The sequence below is a fragment of the Pelodiscus sinensis genome, unplaced genomic scaffold, assembly GCF_049634645.1.
Source record: "Pelodiscus sinensis isolate JC-2024 unplaced genomic scaffold, ASM4963464v1 ctg38, whole genome shotgun sequence".
NCBI lineage: Eukaryota > Metazoa > Chordata > Testudines > Trionychidae > Pelodiscus > Pelodiscus sinensis.
Window position 1 is genome coordinate 1,563,685 of NW_027465857.1, and position 14,370 is coordinate 1,578,054.

Here is a 14,370-nt window from a genome sequence, read left to right on the forward strand (position 1 = left end):
TGGTCCATCTCCCTTCCGCACTGGAGGGCTTTCAGGCTGCACGGGACATACGTAGCATGCTGGTACTGCCGCCCCTGACACCGACAGGGCCTCGGCATAGGGGGGAAGTCGCTGTTTGGCCCCTGTCGAGGGGCGACCTACCCTTGGAGGCCCCTCGAGTCAAATCCCCTTCACTAGGGGTAATACGGCCTAGCAGCCGAAGTCCACACACACGTCCCATTACCAGGGTAATATGGCCCAGCGGCCAGAGTCCATACACAAATCCCCTTTACTAGGTAATACGGCCTAGCGGCCAGAGTCCATATACAAGCCCGTAGGAAAATTTCCCCCCCACAGGCTCGCCACAGAGGGGGTAGGGGGACCCGGGCCCTCCCACACCACCGGGTCCCAGGCCAGGGCCCTGTTGGCAATGGCGCAATCCACTGCCCGCTCAGTGGGGAATCCTGCTGCAACACGCTGAGCGCCCGGAGAACAATTCCCTGCCCTGGTCTACTTCCTACCGTCACCTGGCAACTGCATTCTCCATAGTCTCATTCTGATTCTGGGGCTCCTCGGGTAGCTCCTCTCAGTCCGGCTGCCACTGTGTAGCCTGGCTTTGCTTCTTCCTCCGTCTCTCTCAGCGCCTCCTTCCCTTTCAGCGGTCCGCCCTGACTGAACCACTCCAGAGGCTTTTATAGTCTATCTCCAGTGGGAGCATGCCCAGCAGGGCTGTGGGGGTGGGGTCTTCTCAGCCAGCTGGGCCAAGGACATTCCCTTAGCTTCAGTGCAGGGTTGGTACACCCCATCACACACCCTGCCCCTTAAGCGGGTAGTTGGCGAAGGTTCTGGTGTGGGTTCCCCCTCCCCTGTTCAGAAGAAAAAGTCCGCATTAGTATGTGTCCTACCCGGCCGATGAGTCACGCTAAAATCGTAGGGCTGCAATGATAAGTACCGCCTCATGATCCTTGGGTTGGTCTCTTTCATTCTATGCAGTCATCTCAACGGGGCGTGGTCGGTGACCAGTGGGAATGAGCTGCCCAGCAGGTAATATCTCAGTGCATTGACTGCCCGTTTTACTGCTAGGGCCTCCTTTTCCACCGTGGAGTACTTCTGTTCTCATGGAAACAACTTTCTACTCATATAGAGAACTGGATGTTCCTCCCAGGCCTCAGCTCAGCTTCTCCCCCGTCCTGCTCCTTCTAGGCCTCAGCTCAGCTTCTCCCCGGCCCTGCTCCTTCCGGGTCTGGTTCCAGATGTGCCTGGCTCCGCCGTTCTACACCTCCCTCTGTCTTTTGCTCAACCACCTGTTCCCAGGCCCGGCTCAGCGTTGGGTCTTCTCGCTGGTCCTGAAGGAAGTCCCCACTGGTATCTGGCCACTCAATCTCAGTTTCCCTCGCTGGTTCCGCTCGTGGGGCTGGCTGGGATGAAGATCAAGGTGGGGCTCCCCTCTGGGGTCCCGTTATTTCCCTGGGCCAGCAGCCCCCTAGCTTCCTCCAGCTCTTGTTGACTAGGGATGTTAAATATCAGTTAATTGAATAGTCGATTAACCTCATGAATTCTTATCAGTTACTCGACTATTCTATAGTCCCCAGCGGTGGGGCTGTGTGATGGGCTGGACAAAGCCAATCCCCCCCAACCCCCTGGTAAAACACACCCGGAACAGGGGGTAAACGAAGAGGTCTGATCTATGGCCACCGCTTGAAGGTTGATTCACCCTACACGGGCGAGTAAAGACTGTGGGAATTCCCTTAGCCACCTAGGGGCGCTCACCTGAAGGGGCAGAACCCGTTACAGGCTGGCACCAGTGCGATCCGGCCCACTTCCGAGGAGTCCTCTGCCACGCTGTGCTGCAGTGTGGGGTGTCAGGCGGGAGCTGGTCCGCGAGGGGTTCTGAGCTCCCGGACCCAGCGTGAGCCGGAACTGAGCTGGGCTGCCTGCCGTCCTGGCTCCTAATACGCTTTAAATGCAGCGCCGCAATGGGAGTAGATACCAGACCCGGCGCGACCCAGGACTGAGCCAGGCTGCTGGCCAGCCTGCTAAATAATTTACTGGCAAGGGAGGGGAGAGGTAAATGCGTGTAGTCTCTAGCATTAACCTATAAGCTTTTGCTTATTGGTTAATCGACTACACTGTTACATCCCTCTTGTTGACTCCATTCCTTAATTATTCAGCGGAAACTCCTGCAATCCTGGCCCAAAATCACAGGGTAGGCCAACCTAGGGGCCAGTCCCATTCAGCAGATCCCTTCCTCCTGCATATCTGGCAGCTGCACCCAGGCCGTCTGGTATGACTGCACATTCCTGTGTACACATTGAATTAGGATAGGGCCCCCAGCGGGTTATGGGGACTCCACCGGGTCAGCCCACACCAAGGTCTGGCTACACCCGGAGTCAACTAGCGCGGTGACTGGGGTCCCCTCCACTATCAGACTAATTAGCAGCTTGGCAGGGCCGCTTGCGTTGGCCCCATATCTGTAACTACAATCCACGTAGGGGCAATCTTGTTGAAAGTGCCCTTCCTGGCTGCAGGTGTAATATTTGCCCTGCTTGACCCTCTCCTGGTCTCTCTACCGGGTGACTCATTCAGTCGGGTGTGCTTCCCTGGTCCAGTGGAAGTCTGGCCGGTTGTCGTCTTGCCAGTCCCTCACGCTGTGTCCAGGTGTGGTACCTGAAGCCTCGAGGCTCTTGTGGGTGGTCGGTCCCTCTGGCCTTGGGTCCAGGGGCCTGATGGTCTTCCCCTCCCCTGCCCCTCGCTTCCGGGCCCTCTGCCGCCAAATAGTCCTCCATCAGTGACACGGCATCATTGAGGGAAATCGGGCAGTGTCGTTGCACCCACCTTTGTCCCCTGGCAGGGAGGATTTGTAAAAACTGCTCCAAAACTACTGTTTCAGACACCTCTATCCCTGTCCATCTCTCGGGTTCTATCTATTGCCAGCAATAGTCATGCAGCCTGTGGGTCACCACTCACAGCCTGGCCCCCGGGGGTATCTTTCTTGGTGGAATCACTGCCTATACGTTTCGGGGCTAATGCCCATCTGGTCTAAAACCACCCCCTTTACTTTGTGATAGTTCAAGGCATCTCAGGGGTCTAAATTACAGTATGCCAGCTGAGCCAGCCCCATCAAGTATGGGGCTAACATAGTAGCCCAATGTTCCCCCAGCCATCTGGCCGCTGTTGCGAGCCTCTCAAAGGTCACTAGGAAGGCCTCAGGGTCATCGCCGAGTCTCATCTTGCTGAGGCAGATGGGGAGCTGCTGCATGTCCCCCGCGGTGCCGTCTCCTGGTGGGCCTGTACCCAGTGCTGGTGCTGACCTCCACAACGTGGCTAATTTCTGGAGCCATTAGTCTTGTTGGTCCTGCTGTTGGGTGGTGAGTTCTCACAGCAGTTGTTGTTGCTGCTCCTGCTGCTGAGTTACTTGCAGCTGTTGTTGGGCGACTAACTGTTGTAGCAGCTGGGTTGCCTGCTGTTGCTGGTCCTCCAGCAACCACTCAAACAGCTTTCCCGGAACCATGGCTTTAGTCTTCCATGTCCCCTGTCCTGAGCTCCCTATGGCATGCTCTATTTTGGCCTGCCCATATTTTCCACCATGTTGTTGAGGGGTGGTGTCATGCGGTATCCCCCAGCCCCCTCCTCCTCCGGCGCCATCTCGCGGGAGCGGGGCTCTAGACCTCCATATGTGGCCCCGCCCAGTACCGGCATTCTCCCTCTCCTCTATTGATGAATGGGTGTGGGGCTTGACTTCCTGTAGGGGGACGGGGGTCCGGGCCCACCCTCGCTCCGAACCCCAGCCCAGGGCCCTAAGGCGAGGTCATCTGACCTTGCTCAGAGAAGGGGGTAGTTACCCCAAACCCTCCGCTCTTGGGCTCCGTGGCCCCGCCCTGGGCTGCTTCTTCCACCCGGATGTTTTGCCTAATCCCTGCCCTCTGTGGCAGGGTTGGCCTTAACCGGCTCCTCCTCCTCGCCCGGGTCACAGTCTCCAGCCGCCTTCCTCTCTGGGGGAGCCTTCCTGGCCCCCTTTTAAATCCCCTGCCGCCGCCGCCGTGCCCCAACTCCGCCCTTCGCCGGTGTCCCTGAGGCGTGGTGCCTCCGCCCCTTGCGGGGGGACGCCAGTGACGTCACCCGCCGGCACTGGCTCGCACTAGCCTCGGTCCCGGCTGGCCCTCCCAGCCGCCTCCCAGCTGGGAGACTTGAACGCGCCGTTAATGGCGCTGTCTGGCCCCACGGTGGGTTCCCCTGCTCAGATCCCGGGGCTGGCTTGAGTGCAGGGTGCGGCTGCGTCGGATGCCGCCCCATCACAGGTGGCCTACCCCCAGAGGCCCTTCGAGTTGAATCCCCTTCACTAGAGGTAATACAGCCTAGCAGCCAGAGTCCATACACAAATCCCCTTTACAAGGCTACAGGGGAATGACCAGGGCAAGAGGGGGGCCTTCTGGCCAATCCTCTAGGTCACCCCCCATCAGCACCCCGCAGGCAAGTGCTGGTGCATCCCCACCTCCTTGGGGCTCTCCTTAGCCCCCCCTTTCAGATGCACTCTGGCCATGGGTACCTTGAATGGCATTCCCATCTATACCCGTCAGGGTCAGTTGGGTGTTGGGCACCATGCAGTCTGGTGCCACTAGTTCGGGCCGGGCCAGAGTCACCTCTGCGCCCGTGTCCCAGTACCCCATGACCTTCCTCTCATCCACCACCAGGGGAACGAGGCTGGAACGGATCACCATTCTCAGCCAATGGGAGCTGTGATCACCCATACCTGCAGAGGTGCAAGTAAACATAGCAGCAGTGGCTCACCAGGGGCTAAACCTGGTGAATTGCCTTGGTTTTATTGCCCACCCCTGGTTTAGGAGGAGTTTGTGAACAAATGGACTCACAGAGGGTACGTCTACACTACAGCGCTAATTCGAACTAACTTAGTTTGAATTAGTTAATTTGAACTAAGCTAATTCGAACTAACACATCTAGAACTAAAAACTAGTTTGAATTAGCGTTTTGCTAATTCGAACTAGCATGTCCACATTGAGTGGACCCTGAACCGGGGTTAAGGCTGGCCGGAAGCAGTGCCGGCAGGGCATCAGATGAAGACTTAGAGCGTGGAGCTGCTGCCTCAGGCTAGCCGAGGGCTGTGCTTAAAGGGACCCGACCCCCACCCCGGACAGACAGTTCTCAGGGGTGCCCCACTTGCAAAGCAGTCCTGGCTTGGAGTGCCCTGAGTGCCCACACTGGGCACATCACAGCACTCGGCCATCAGCCCGGCTGCACTTGCTGCAGGCTGCCATCTGGGGAGAGGGGGCAATTGGGGGGCTGCAGGAGAGCTTCCACCCCCAGAAGCCCGCAGAGCCAGCCCAGTCCTCCCCATCGGGGGCTCGTACCCCATTTCTCCCTCACCTCCTTCCACTTACCCTTCCCTAGCCCCCATTCCTGATGTACAAAATAAAGAAAACGTGTGGTCAAAAATAGAATCTCTCTTTATTGAACAAAACTCAGGGAGACTGGGAAAAGGAGGTGGGAGAGGGGAAGAGAGAGGGTGGGAGAGGGGAGGGCAACTAAACTGATCAGAGGTTTGGAAGAGGTCCCATATGAAGAGAGGCTAAAGAGACTGGGATTTTCAGTTTAGAAAAGAGGAGACTGAAGGGGGATAGGATAGAGGTCTATAAAAGCATGAGTGGGGTGGAGAGCGTGCATCTAGAAAAGTTCTTCATTAGTTCCCATAATAGAAGGACTAGAGGACACCAAAGGAAAGGAATGGGTAGCAGGCTTCAAACTAGTAACAGAAAGTTGTTCTTCACAAAGCAAAGAGTCAACCTGTGGAACTCCTTGCTGCAGGAGGCTGTGAAGACTAGAACTAGAACAGAGTTTAAAGAGAAGTGAGATAAAGTCATGGAGGTTGGGTCCATGGAGTGGTATTAGCCAGGGGGTAGGAGTGGTGTCCCTGTCCAAAGTTTGTGGAAGGCTGGAGATGGATGGCACGAGACAAATGGCTTGGTCACTGTCTTTGGTCCATCCCCTCCAGGGTTCCTAGGGCTGGCCGCTGTCGGCAGACAGGCTACTGGGCTAGATGGACCTTTGGTCTGACCCAGTACGGCCATTTTAAGCTCAGGGTTCAGGGTCGGGGGTCTCACTGGACCCCCTTGAGTCTCTTGCACACCTGCTCCTGGGTGGCTAGGCTGGCAGCTCTCCTGCCCTAGACGGCCACTTTCCTGTGCCTAGTGCGGAGATCGTGGACGAGGTCCACAATGTCCGCACTAGACCAGGCGGGTGCCCACCTCTTGCGGTCCTGGGCAAGCTCCCGGGAGCCGCCAGCCTGGTCCCGGGAAGAGGGGGAGGGTTGGGGGGCATCGGGTGGCTGGATCGAGCCATGCCAGGTGCAGGGTCTGCTAGCTGAGTGCCTAGTAAGTTTGAACTAGGCTTAATCCTCATGGAATGAGGTTTACCTAGTTCGAACTAAGCGCTCCGCTAGTTTGAATTAAGTTCGAACTAGCGGAGTGCTAGTGTAGCGCCTATTAAAGTTAATTCGAACTTACGTCCATTAGTTTGAATTAACTTTGTAGTGTAGACATACCCAGAGAGATGAACAAACAGATGCACATTTCTAATATAGAGACAGATGATAATGCAGTGTGTCTTTTAATGGGACCTGGTACCGCAGGCATTGATGGCACCGGCGCAAAGAGCCCCGAGCCAAGTCGCGGCACTGGCACCGCAGGGGATGGGATTCCACCTCCGGCACCCAGCACTGCCATACGTACCAGCCTGTGTCGTCGGATCAACCGCTGCTTGCCATGACTACGGTGCAGATGATGCCCCTGCCGGCACCGGGACCAGTCCACAGGGGAAAGCCGGCGGCCATGGCCCAACACAGGTGCTCACACCATTCACTGGCGCCGTCATTGGCACTGCCATGGTTGGCTTCTGAATACTCCTTGCACTCAGAGGCAGAGTTGGTGTGCTCTAGGGCCTCCACCTATAGGTCTATATTGCTGCACTGATCATGCTCTGGGCACAGGCCTTGGCACCAAAGCCCATTGGTCAGCCAGACCTGTCTACCTCAGTGGCAGCCCCAGCATCAGTGGCCTTTTTGGACTCCCTGGGCTTACCACCAGGCCCAGGGCCCACCCCCGTCTAAGTCTGTGGCTGTAGCCATGAACACCAGAAGTGCCCCCTCAGCCACCCCCCTACCAAGGGCCCCGGCATCAGAGTCCTGCAGTAAGGACGTGGTGAGACCCCCGGTGGAAGGGGAGAGTCCCTTCCTTCCGACAGCTGTATCCTCGGTCATTCCATCTGCTCCGTCCGTCGCACCCCCCGTTTCAGATGGGAGAACCAACAGAGGAGCATTTGGTGGTTAGGGAGTCATCATCCTCCTCGCCTGATGAGGCCCTAGCAAATCCCACTCCACCCCTTCCATCCATGGATGCCAGGGCCCATCAGGATCTGCTTAGGAGGCTAGCTGCCAACCTGGGGGTGCAGGCGGAGGAGGTCCAGGAAGAGTCTGACCCAATGGTGGACACTTTCATGACAAACACCCTGGGCAGGGTGGCACTGCCACTTATTAAGACCGTGGAAAGGATTTCAAAAACCTTGTGGCAGTATAATCGTCTCGGGCCATGGGCGGCTCACTCCTTCCCTACAACTAGTCTCAGAGCCCCGTCATGGGTTCAGGGCGGGGCAAACAAACAAGCAATAGTGGTCTTGGAGCCAGGCCCTGATCCTTGGAGCCAGGCCTAGTGGGGCCCCACAAAATCCACTAACCCTGGAACCCCAGAAGAGTAAATCTAGCCTGAGGCCTTAAAACTCAGTCCTCCCTGCCCCTCACCCCACTGTGGAGTGGGAGCACCAGAGCAGTGAGGTGTCTCAGTTGGGGGCCACATCAATGAGGGTTGGGGTTTTTTGGAGGGTTTTTTTGGAGGTTTTTTTTGTTTTTTTGCTTCTCACTTGTGTGGTCCCTGAGGGTATGTCTACACTACAGCGCTAGTTCGAACTAACTTAGTTCGAATTAGTTAATTCGAACTAAGCTAATTCGAACTAGCGCGTCTAGAACTAAAAACTAGTTCGAATTAGCGTTTTGCTAGTTCGAACTAGCGCGTCCACACTGATTGGATGCAGGGGGGCATTTAAGGGCAGCTGAAACCGGTTCTGGCAGGGCATCAGGTCAGTAGTTGCTTTGTGTGGCTGCTGTCTGAGGCTATCTGAGGCTCGTGCTTAAAGGGACCCCCCTGGACAGCCGGTTCTCAGCTTTTCCTGCTTGCTTGCCAACCTCGCCGAGGGACAGCAAAGCGTTGGTCTCTGTGCCCGTCTGTGTCGGTGCTTCCCTTCGGGGGGGCCGCCGCAGGTGGCAACATGGAGCCACAGCTCGCCCTGCACCTTCTGGTGCACTTTCTGGACTTGCTGCTGCAAGCCTGCCAGCAATGGCTCGAGGCTGCCTGGCACCACCTGGTGAACGTCAGCCCCCTGCCTCTCCGCCTGGCCGCCCTGGGGGCCGTGGAGGAGCCGCGGCGGCGCCCCGGCACCGGCGTGCCCTGCCGCATCTGGCGTCTGGACACCAGCAGCGACTGGTGGGACCGCATCGTCCTGGAGCGCTGGGACGACCGACAGTGGACCCAGAACTTTAGGATGAGGAGGGACACCTTCCTGGAGCTCTGCGAGTGGCTCGCCCCTGCCCTGCAAAGAAGGGACACTCGCATGAGACCCGCCATCCCCCTCCAGAAGCGTGTGGCCATGGCCCTCTGGAAACTCTCCACGCCGGACAGCTACCGATCCGTCGGGAACCAGTTCGGCGTGGGGAGATCCACCGTCGGAGCGGTGCTCATGCAGGTATGGCACTCGTCGGCCACCGAGCCGGGGGGAGAGGGGGGCTGCGAGGAGGGGATGGGCCGCCCAAGGGACAAAAAGGGGGCGGGAGGAGGCGAATTCGCCCCGCACCAGAGGGGTCGGGCTGTCCCGGCCGTACTACACGCCGCCAGGGGGGTTGATTCCGGGAGTGGGGCGCGGGGCACTGCCAGGGCACGCACGCTCCCAGCCACCCGGGCGCCCCACTGATTGGCGCTTTGCTGTGTCTCTCTCCGCAGGTGGTCAAGGCCATCAACCGGGTGCTGCTCTGCAGGGTGGTCCGCCTCGCCGACCCGGACGCCGTCATCCGGGGATTCGGCGCCCTCGTCTTCCCCAACTGCGGGGGGGCCATCGACGGGACGCACATCCCCATCCGTGCCCCGGAACACCAGGCATCCCGGTACGTCAACAGAAAGGGGTACTTCTCCGTCATCCTGCAGGCCGTGTGTGACCACCGGGGCCAGTTCACGGACATTAATGTGGGTTGGTCCGGCAAAGCACACGACGCACGGGTGTACCGCAACTCCTCCGTGTGCCAGTGGCTGCAGGACGGGACCTTCTTCCCCGACCGCCACATCAGGGTCGGGGACGTGGACATGCCCGTGTGCCTGGTGGGGGATGCCGCCTACCCACTTCAGCCCTGGCTCATGAAGCCCTACACGGGGCACCTCAATCCCTCCCGCCAGGCCTTCAATGCCAGGCTGACCAGGGCCCGCATCGTGGTGGAGGGGGCCTTCGGGTGACTGAAAGCCCGCTTTCGATGCCTCCTCACCCGTCTGGACCTGGCTGAGCACAACATCCCTCCCGTGGTGGCGGCATGTTGTGTGCTCCACAATTTGTGTGAGCGGAAGGGGGAGGCTTTCCTGCCAGCCTGGATGGCTGAGGCTGACCGCATGGCTGGACACTACGGTCAGCCCCGCACCGCCGCCATCCGGGAAGCCCAGCGGGGGGCCATCCGGATCCGGGAAGCCCTGCGGGAGAGCTTCCTGGTGGAGGAGGAGGAGGACTGACCTCTCCCTGCATGCCCCTCTGGGGCCTTCTTCCACCCTACCCCCCTTCCCCTTTCCCCTCCCTACCTACTGTACAATAAAGACACCTGTTTTTCAAACAAAAACATCTGTTTATTGAACATAACTGGGTGCGGGAAGGGAGGAATAAGGGTGGGAGAGGGGAGGGGGAAACCTGGGAAGAGGGAGCTGGAAGGGAAGGGAAGGGGAGGGAAGGGAGGAAGGGAAAGGAAAGCTCAGGGGTGGGAGTCTGGCTGCCTCTCCCGTCTCGCCACACTGCGGGTCCGGGGGCGTCGGTGGGGAATGGTTGTGGAGGGGGGGGCAGGAGGGACAGGGGGTGTGGAGGAAGCAGGAGCGGAAGCAGGAGCGGAAGCAGGAGCGGGAGCAGGGGGAGCAGGGGGAGCAAGAGGGGGAGCAGGGGGAGGAGGAAATGGGAAGCGGTCCAGCAGGCTCTGGAGGTGGCCTCGCAGGGCACGGCCCTGCTCCTCCAGGGCCTCCAGACTCCTCCGGCGCAGCCTGAGGTCCTCCTGGACCCAGTGGTCCTGGAGACGGAGCTGTCGATCCAGGAACCGGAGGTGCCGCCTCTGGTAGTCCTCCTGGTTCCTGGCTGTCCTGCTTGCCCGGGCGCGGGCGGCTGCTGCAGGCGGGGTGGTGTGCCCTGCAGTCCCAGGTGCTGCGGCTGTGGTGCAAGAAGACCAGCGGTCAATTACCCCAGGGGCCCAGGTGTGTGAAACCCAGCTCCCCTCTGCAAGGCCAGGGCCCCTGCAGGATCCCCAGCTGCTGCCTGTGGTGGGCAAGGCCCAGGCGCACGGTCCCGGGGCTCCCTCTCGCCCCAGCCCCCCCGTACACATAAGGGGAACACGAGGGTACTCACAGGTGGACGCCTCCCCGGCCTCAGACGACGCAGGCGAGCGGCTCTGTGGCGTGCCTCGGGGGTCCCGGGTCCTGGGCAGGCTGGCGGCAGGCTCCTGGCTCTCAGAGCCCTCTTCCTCCTCCTCTGTGTCCAGGAGCGGGCCCTCTGCCCCGGGGTCAATCACATCCCGGGGGGCAGGGACGGCATGAGCCCCCAGGATGCGGTCCAGGGCATGGAAGTGGGGGCAGGCCTCCGGGTCGGCCCCTGGCAGGCAGGCCCGGGAGTAGGACTGCCGCAAGTCCTTTATTTTGCAGCGCACCTGCTCCCGGCTGCGCTGGTGGCCCCTGGCGGCCAGGCTGGCAGCCATGCGGCTGTAGACGGCTGCGTTCCGGTGGCTAGTGCGGAGATCGTGGACATTGGAGGCTTCCCCCCAAACCTCGATGAGGTCCACGATCTCCGCACTTGACCAGGCGGGCGCCCGCCTTTTGCGCCCCCGGGCAGGCTCCTGGGAGCTGCCAGGCTGGTCCTGGGGAGCAGTGGAGGGCTGGGAGCCCTCGGATGGCTGGCTCATTGTGTGGCAGGTGCAGGCTGTGCAGGCACGGGTGCTTGCAGCCTTGCAACTGGCACAAAGTGTGTAGCCAGCCCGTGGCCCTTTAAGGGCTCCGGGGCCGGGAGGGGGGCAATAGAGTTTCCCTGGTGTTGGCCAGAGTGGCCACCAGGGAAACCTGGGAAGCCTTAGCATCCCACTAGTTCGAATTAAGGGTCTACACACCCCTTAATTCGAACTAGCTAGTTTGAACTAGGCTTAATCCTCGTAAAATGAGGTTTACCTAGTTCGAACTAAGCGCTCCGTTAGTTCGAATTAAGTTCGAACTAACGGAGCGCTAGTGTAGCGCCTAGGAAAGTTAGTTCGAACTAACGGACGTTGGTTCAAACTAACTTTGTAGTGTAGACATACCCTGACTGATTTTTCTGTGGGTCAGTGGCCCTCAATCCAAAAAATGTTCCTCACCCCTGCCATTAATAAAGACACCTTTTGTGTTGGACATTGTGACGGGCTATTCCCGTCCCCCTCACCGAACCCGGGCATGCCTGCAGCACGCACCGGGAATAGTGAGTGGAGTAGCTCCCTCCGGTGCTGCTGCGCATGCGCGGCAAGCCGGCGGCTGCGTTTAAATGCGGCACTGACTCAGCTGGGGAGGGGGGACGCCAAGACGGTGGGAGGAGTGATGGGAGACGCCAAGGCCCTGGAGGAGACAGCCGAAGCCGGCGGCCAGAGGGCAGAAGTGTCTGGGGACGCCGGGATCCGGACCGGACCAGCCGGGGACGGAGGCGTCTGTGCAGAGGAGGCCAGGAACGCCGGTGGCTCATCAGAAGCAGCAGACAACCCCGGGCCCAAGCCAGGGGGCGTTGCAGACGCCCAGGGCCTGGACGAGGGTGGTCGAGGCGCGGGGGCTGCCCCGATGAGACCCAGGAGCCCCGAACTGACGGGGGAGCGCGCAGTGAGCTTGGCTTGCTAGACCCCCTTCCTGAACCACGGATCTGTGTGCAGGCGCTTGCCAGGTTACCGTCGCCCCGGAGGCGGACGCTGCGCCAACAGAGCGTCTAGGAAGGTAGGAAGGAGACCCAGGATGGGGTGCGCTGGAATGGATGGCTAACAAACCAAACCCCTGAGAGGGGTGGTGAGGAGACCGCGAACCGATCCTCGCCATTCAGGTAAGGGCCTGACGGCCTACCCTCAGGGTCCTGGGGCTGGGACTCGGGAGTGCGGGAGGGCCCGAGCCCCCTACCTAATCCAAGCGGACCCTAGTCAATACCAAGGGAGCTGAGACATTGCGAGAAACCTTCCAATACCTGGGACTGGATGCCCGATTAGAGACGAACTATACGTAAGGCCACAGACAGTCAGTGGGCCCCGGGAAGTTGCGGGGGGGGGGGGGTTAACTGTGCCGAGGGTCCCCCCCCTTGGTACGCGGGATCCCTACCCCGAGTGGTGGGCCCAGAATAAAGGAAAAGCGGGCGAGGAGAAGAGGCTCAGTGAAATTAACGTGAGCCATTCTGCCCTGCCCCATAACTCTTTGGGGTCAGAGGGGCGGGGGGGGGGGGAAGCACCCTCGCCCGGACAGACATAATATTTTACTTTATTGAAAAATGAAGCCTGGCCAACAAGTCCAATTTGAGCCCAGCCCCCCATCTGGCTGCAGCATCATAACACTCCTGCACCCCTGCACACACCAACCCTGAGCCTATCATACACCTGAACACCCTGCCCTGAGTCCCTCATACCCCCACATCCCCAGACTCCTGCACCCCCACATCCCCAGCCCCTTGCCATAATACTTCTGCACCCCCCACACCCCAACCTTGTGCCCTAAGCCCATCTGTGATGGGGTGGACAAGGCCCCGATATCACTGCTGGAGGCCTTTCTGCACCCTGCACAGCAACAGGAGCAGAAGAGAGGTCCTCCAAGGAGAACAGAGTGGCAGCCTCTGCTGCAGCCAATCAGGGTGCAGCAGGCTGATATAAAAGAAGCTACTAGGCCAGCGATTGGCAGTTCTTTTCTGGAGCTTGACCCAGGTAGACCCAAGGGTTGACGGAGGAAACAGCAGCACTCCAGACAGCTCTGAGTGGGAGCTGGACTTCGTACCTGGTCAGAACCAGGTCCCATGGCTGAAGACTAGTCAGTAAGCCAACAGCAACTCTTGCAGAACTCTGGACAAGGAGGACTTGACCACAAGGCCCAAGAGAAAGGGCTGAATGACACAGATTCCCGGGGAAGTGGCCCAGGGACGTGACAGCAACCAACCACTTTGAGACTCAGCAGGTAACTGCTACTTATAGGGTCCCTGGGCCAGGACCCAGAGAAGTGGGCGGGCCTTCCCCCCCGGCCCCCTGTAGCCACAAACAGGGGGTAAGAAGAGGTCTGGTCCCAGGCCACATACTGGACACTTTCTCTCCTGCAGACAACTGGGTAGAGACTACAAGACCCCCCCTTGGACTCCGCAGTATGCTCATAAGAAGGGCGGAGCCCGTTACGCCATCATACACCTGAACCCCTGCCCTGAGCCTCTCATATCCCCAGACTCCTGCACCCCCACATCTCCGTCCCCTGCCATAACACTCCTGCACCCCCACACACCCCAACCTTGTGCCCTGAGTCCATCATACACCCCCCACCCAGACTCCTGCACCCCCACATCACCAGCCCCCTGCCATAAGATTGACAGAACACAACCTGAATGCCTGCATGAAGCTGGATTTGACCAGTTACGATGTAAACTTCAAAGAACTGTGCAAAAAGATGCAGCAGCAGAAGTCCCATTAAATAAAGTCGGTGAGTATGTTTCATTTATGCTATTATTAATCATTGTCAATCATCAATAATATTAAGTTGCATATTTTCAGTCATGCAAATGGGCATTCTTATACAGCTCTTTGTTGATCACTTGTTATGAATTTTGATGTAGTTTGCCTCTTTGGTTTAAAAAGGTTGCCAACCACTGGTCTAGGGCAAAATTCACTCACACAGGAAAAAATAGAATTCATGGTAGAAACACCAAGATGTGACCAAACTGCATTAATTACTGAAACGACATGTTCAACAAGGGCTCTGGTGCCCAGCAAACACAAAATGAACTCAATGGCCTTTGCTAGATCTGAGTATTCTATTGCCTTATTGTCCATCTTTTGAAAAGCGTTCCACCCCCTTT

At 58.8% G+C, this 14,370-nt stretch overlaps 1 protein-coding gene across 1 annotated transcript; it reads right to left on the reverse strand.

The window, feature by feature from the left end:
- Nucleotides 1-9,956: 9,956 nt before the first annotated feature.
- Nucleotides 9,957-11,079, reverse strand: LOC142823911 (uncharacterized). Its single transcript, XM_075915683.1, has 2 exons — nt 10,681-11,079; nt 9,957-10,485 (listed from the first exon to the last, which is right to left on the reverse strand). Exons 1-2 carry the CDS (start codon nt 11,024-11,026, stop codon nt 10,043-10,045), a joined length of 789 nt encoding a protein of 262 aa, XP_075771798.1. The 5' UTR covers nt 11,027-11,079; the 3' UTR covers nt 9,957-10,042.
- Nucleotides 11,080-14,370: the final 3,291 nt, after the last annotated feature.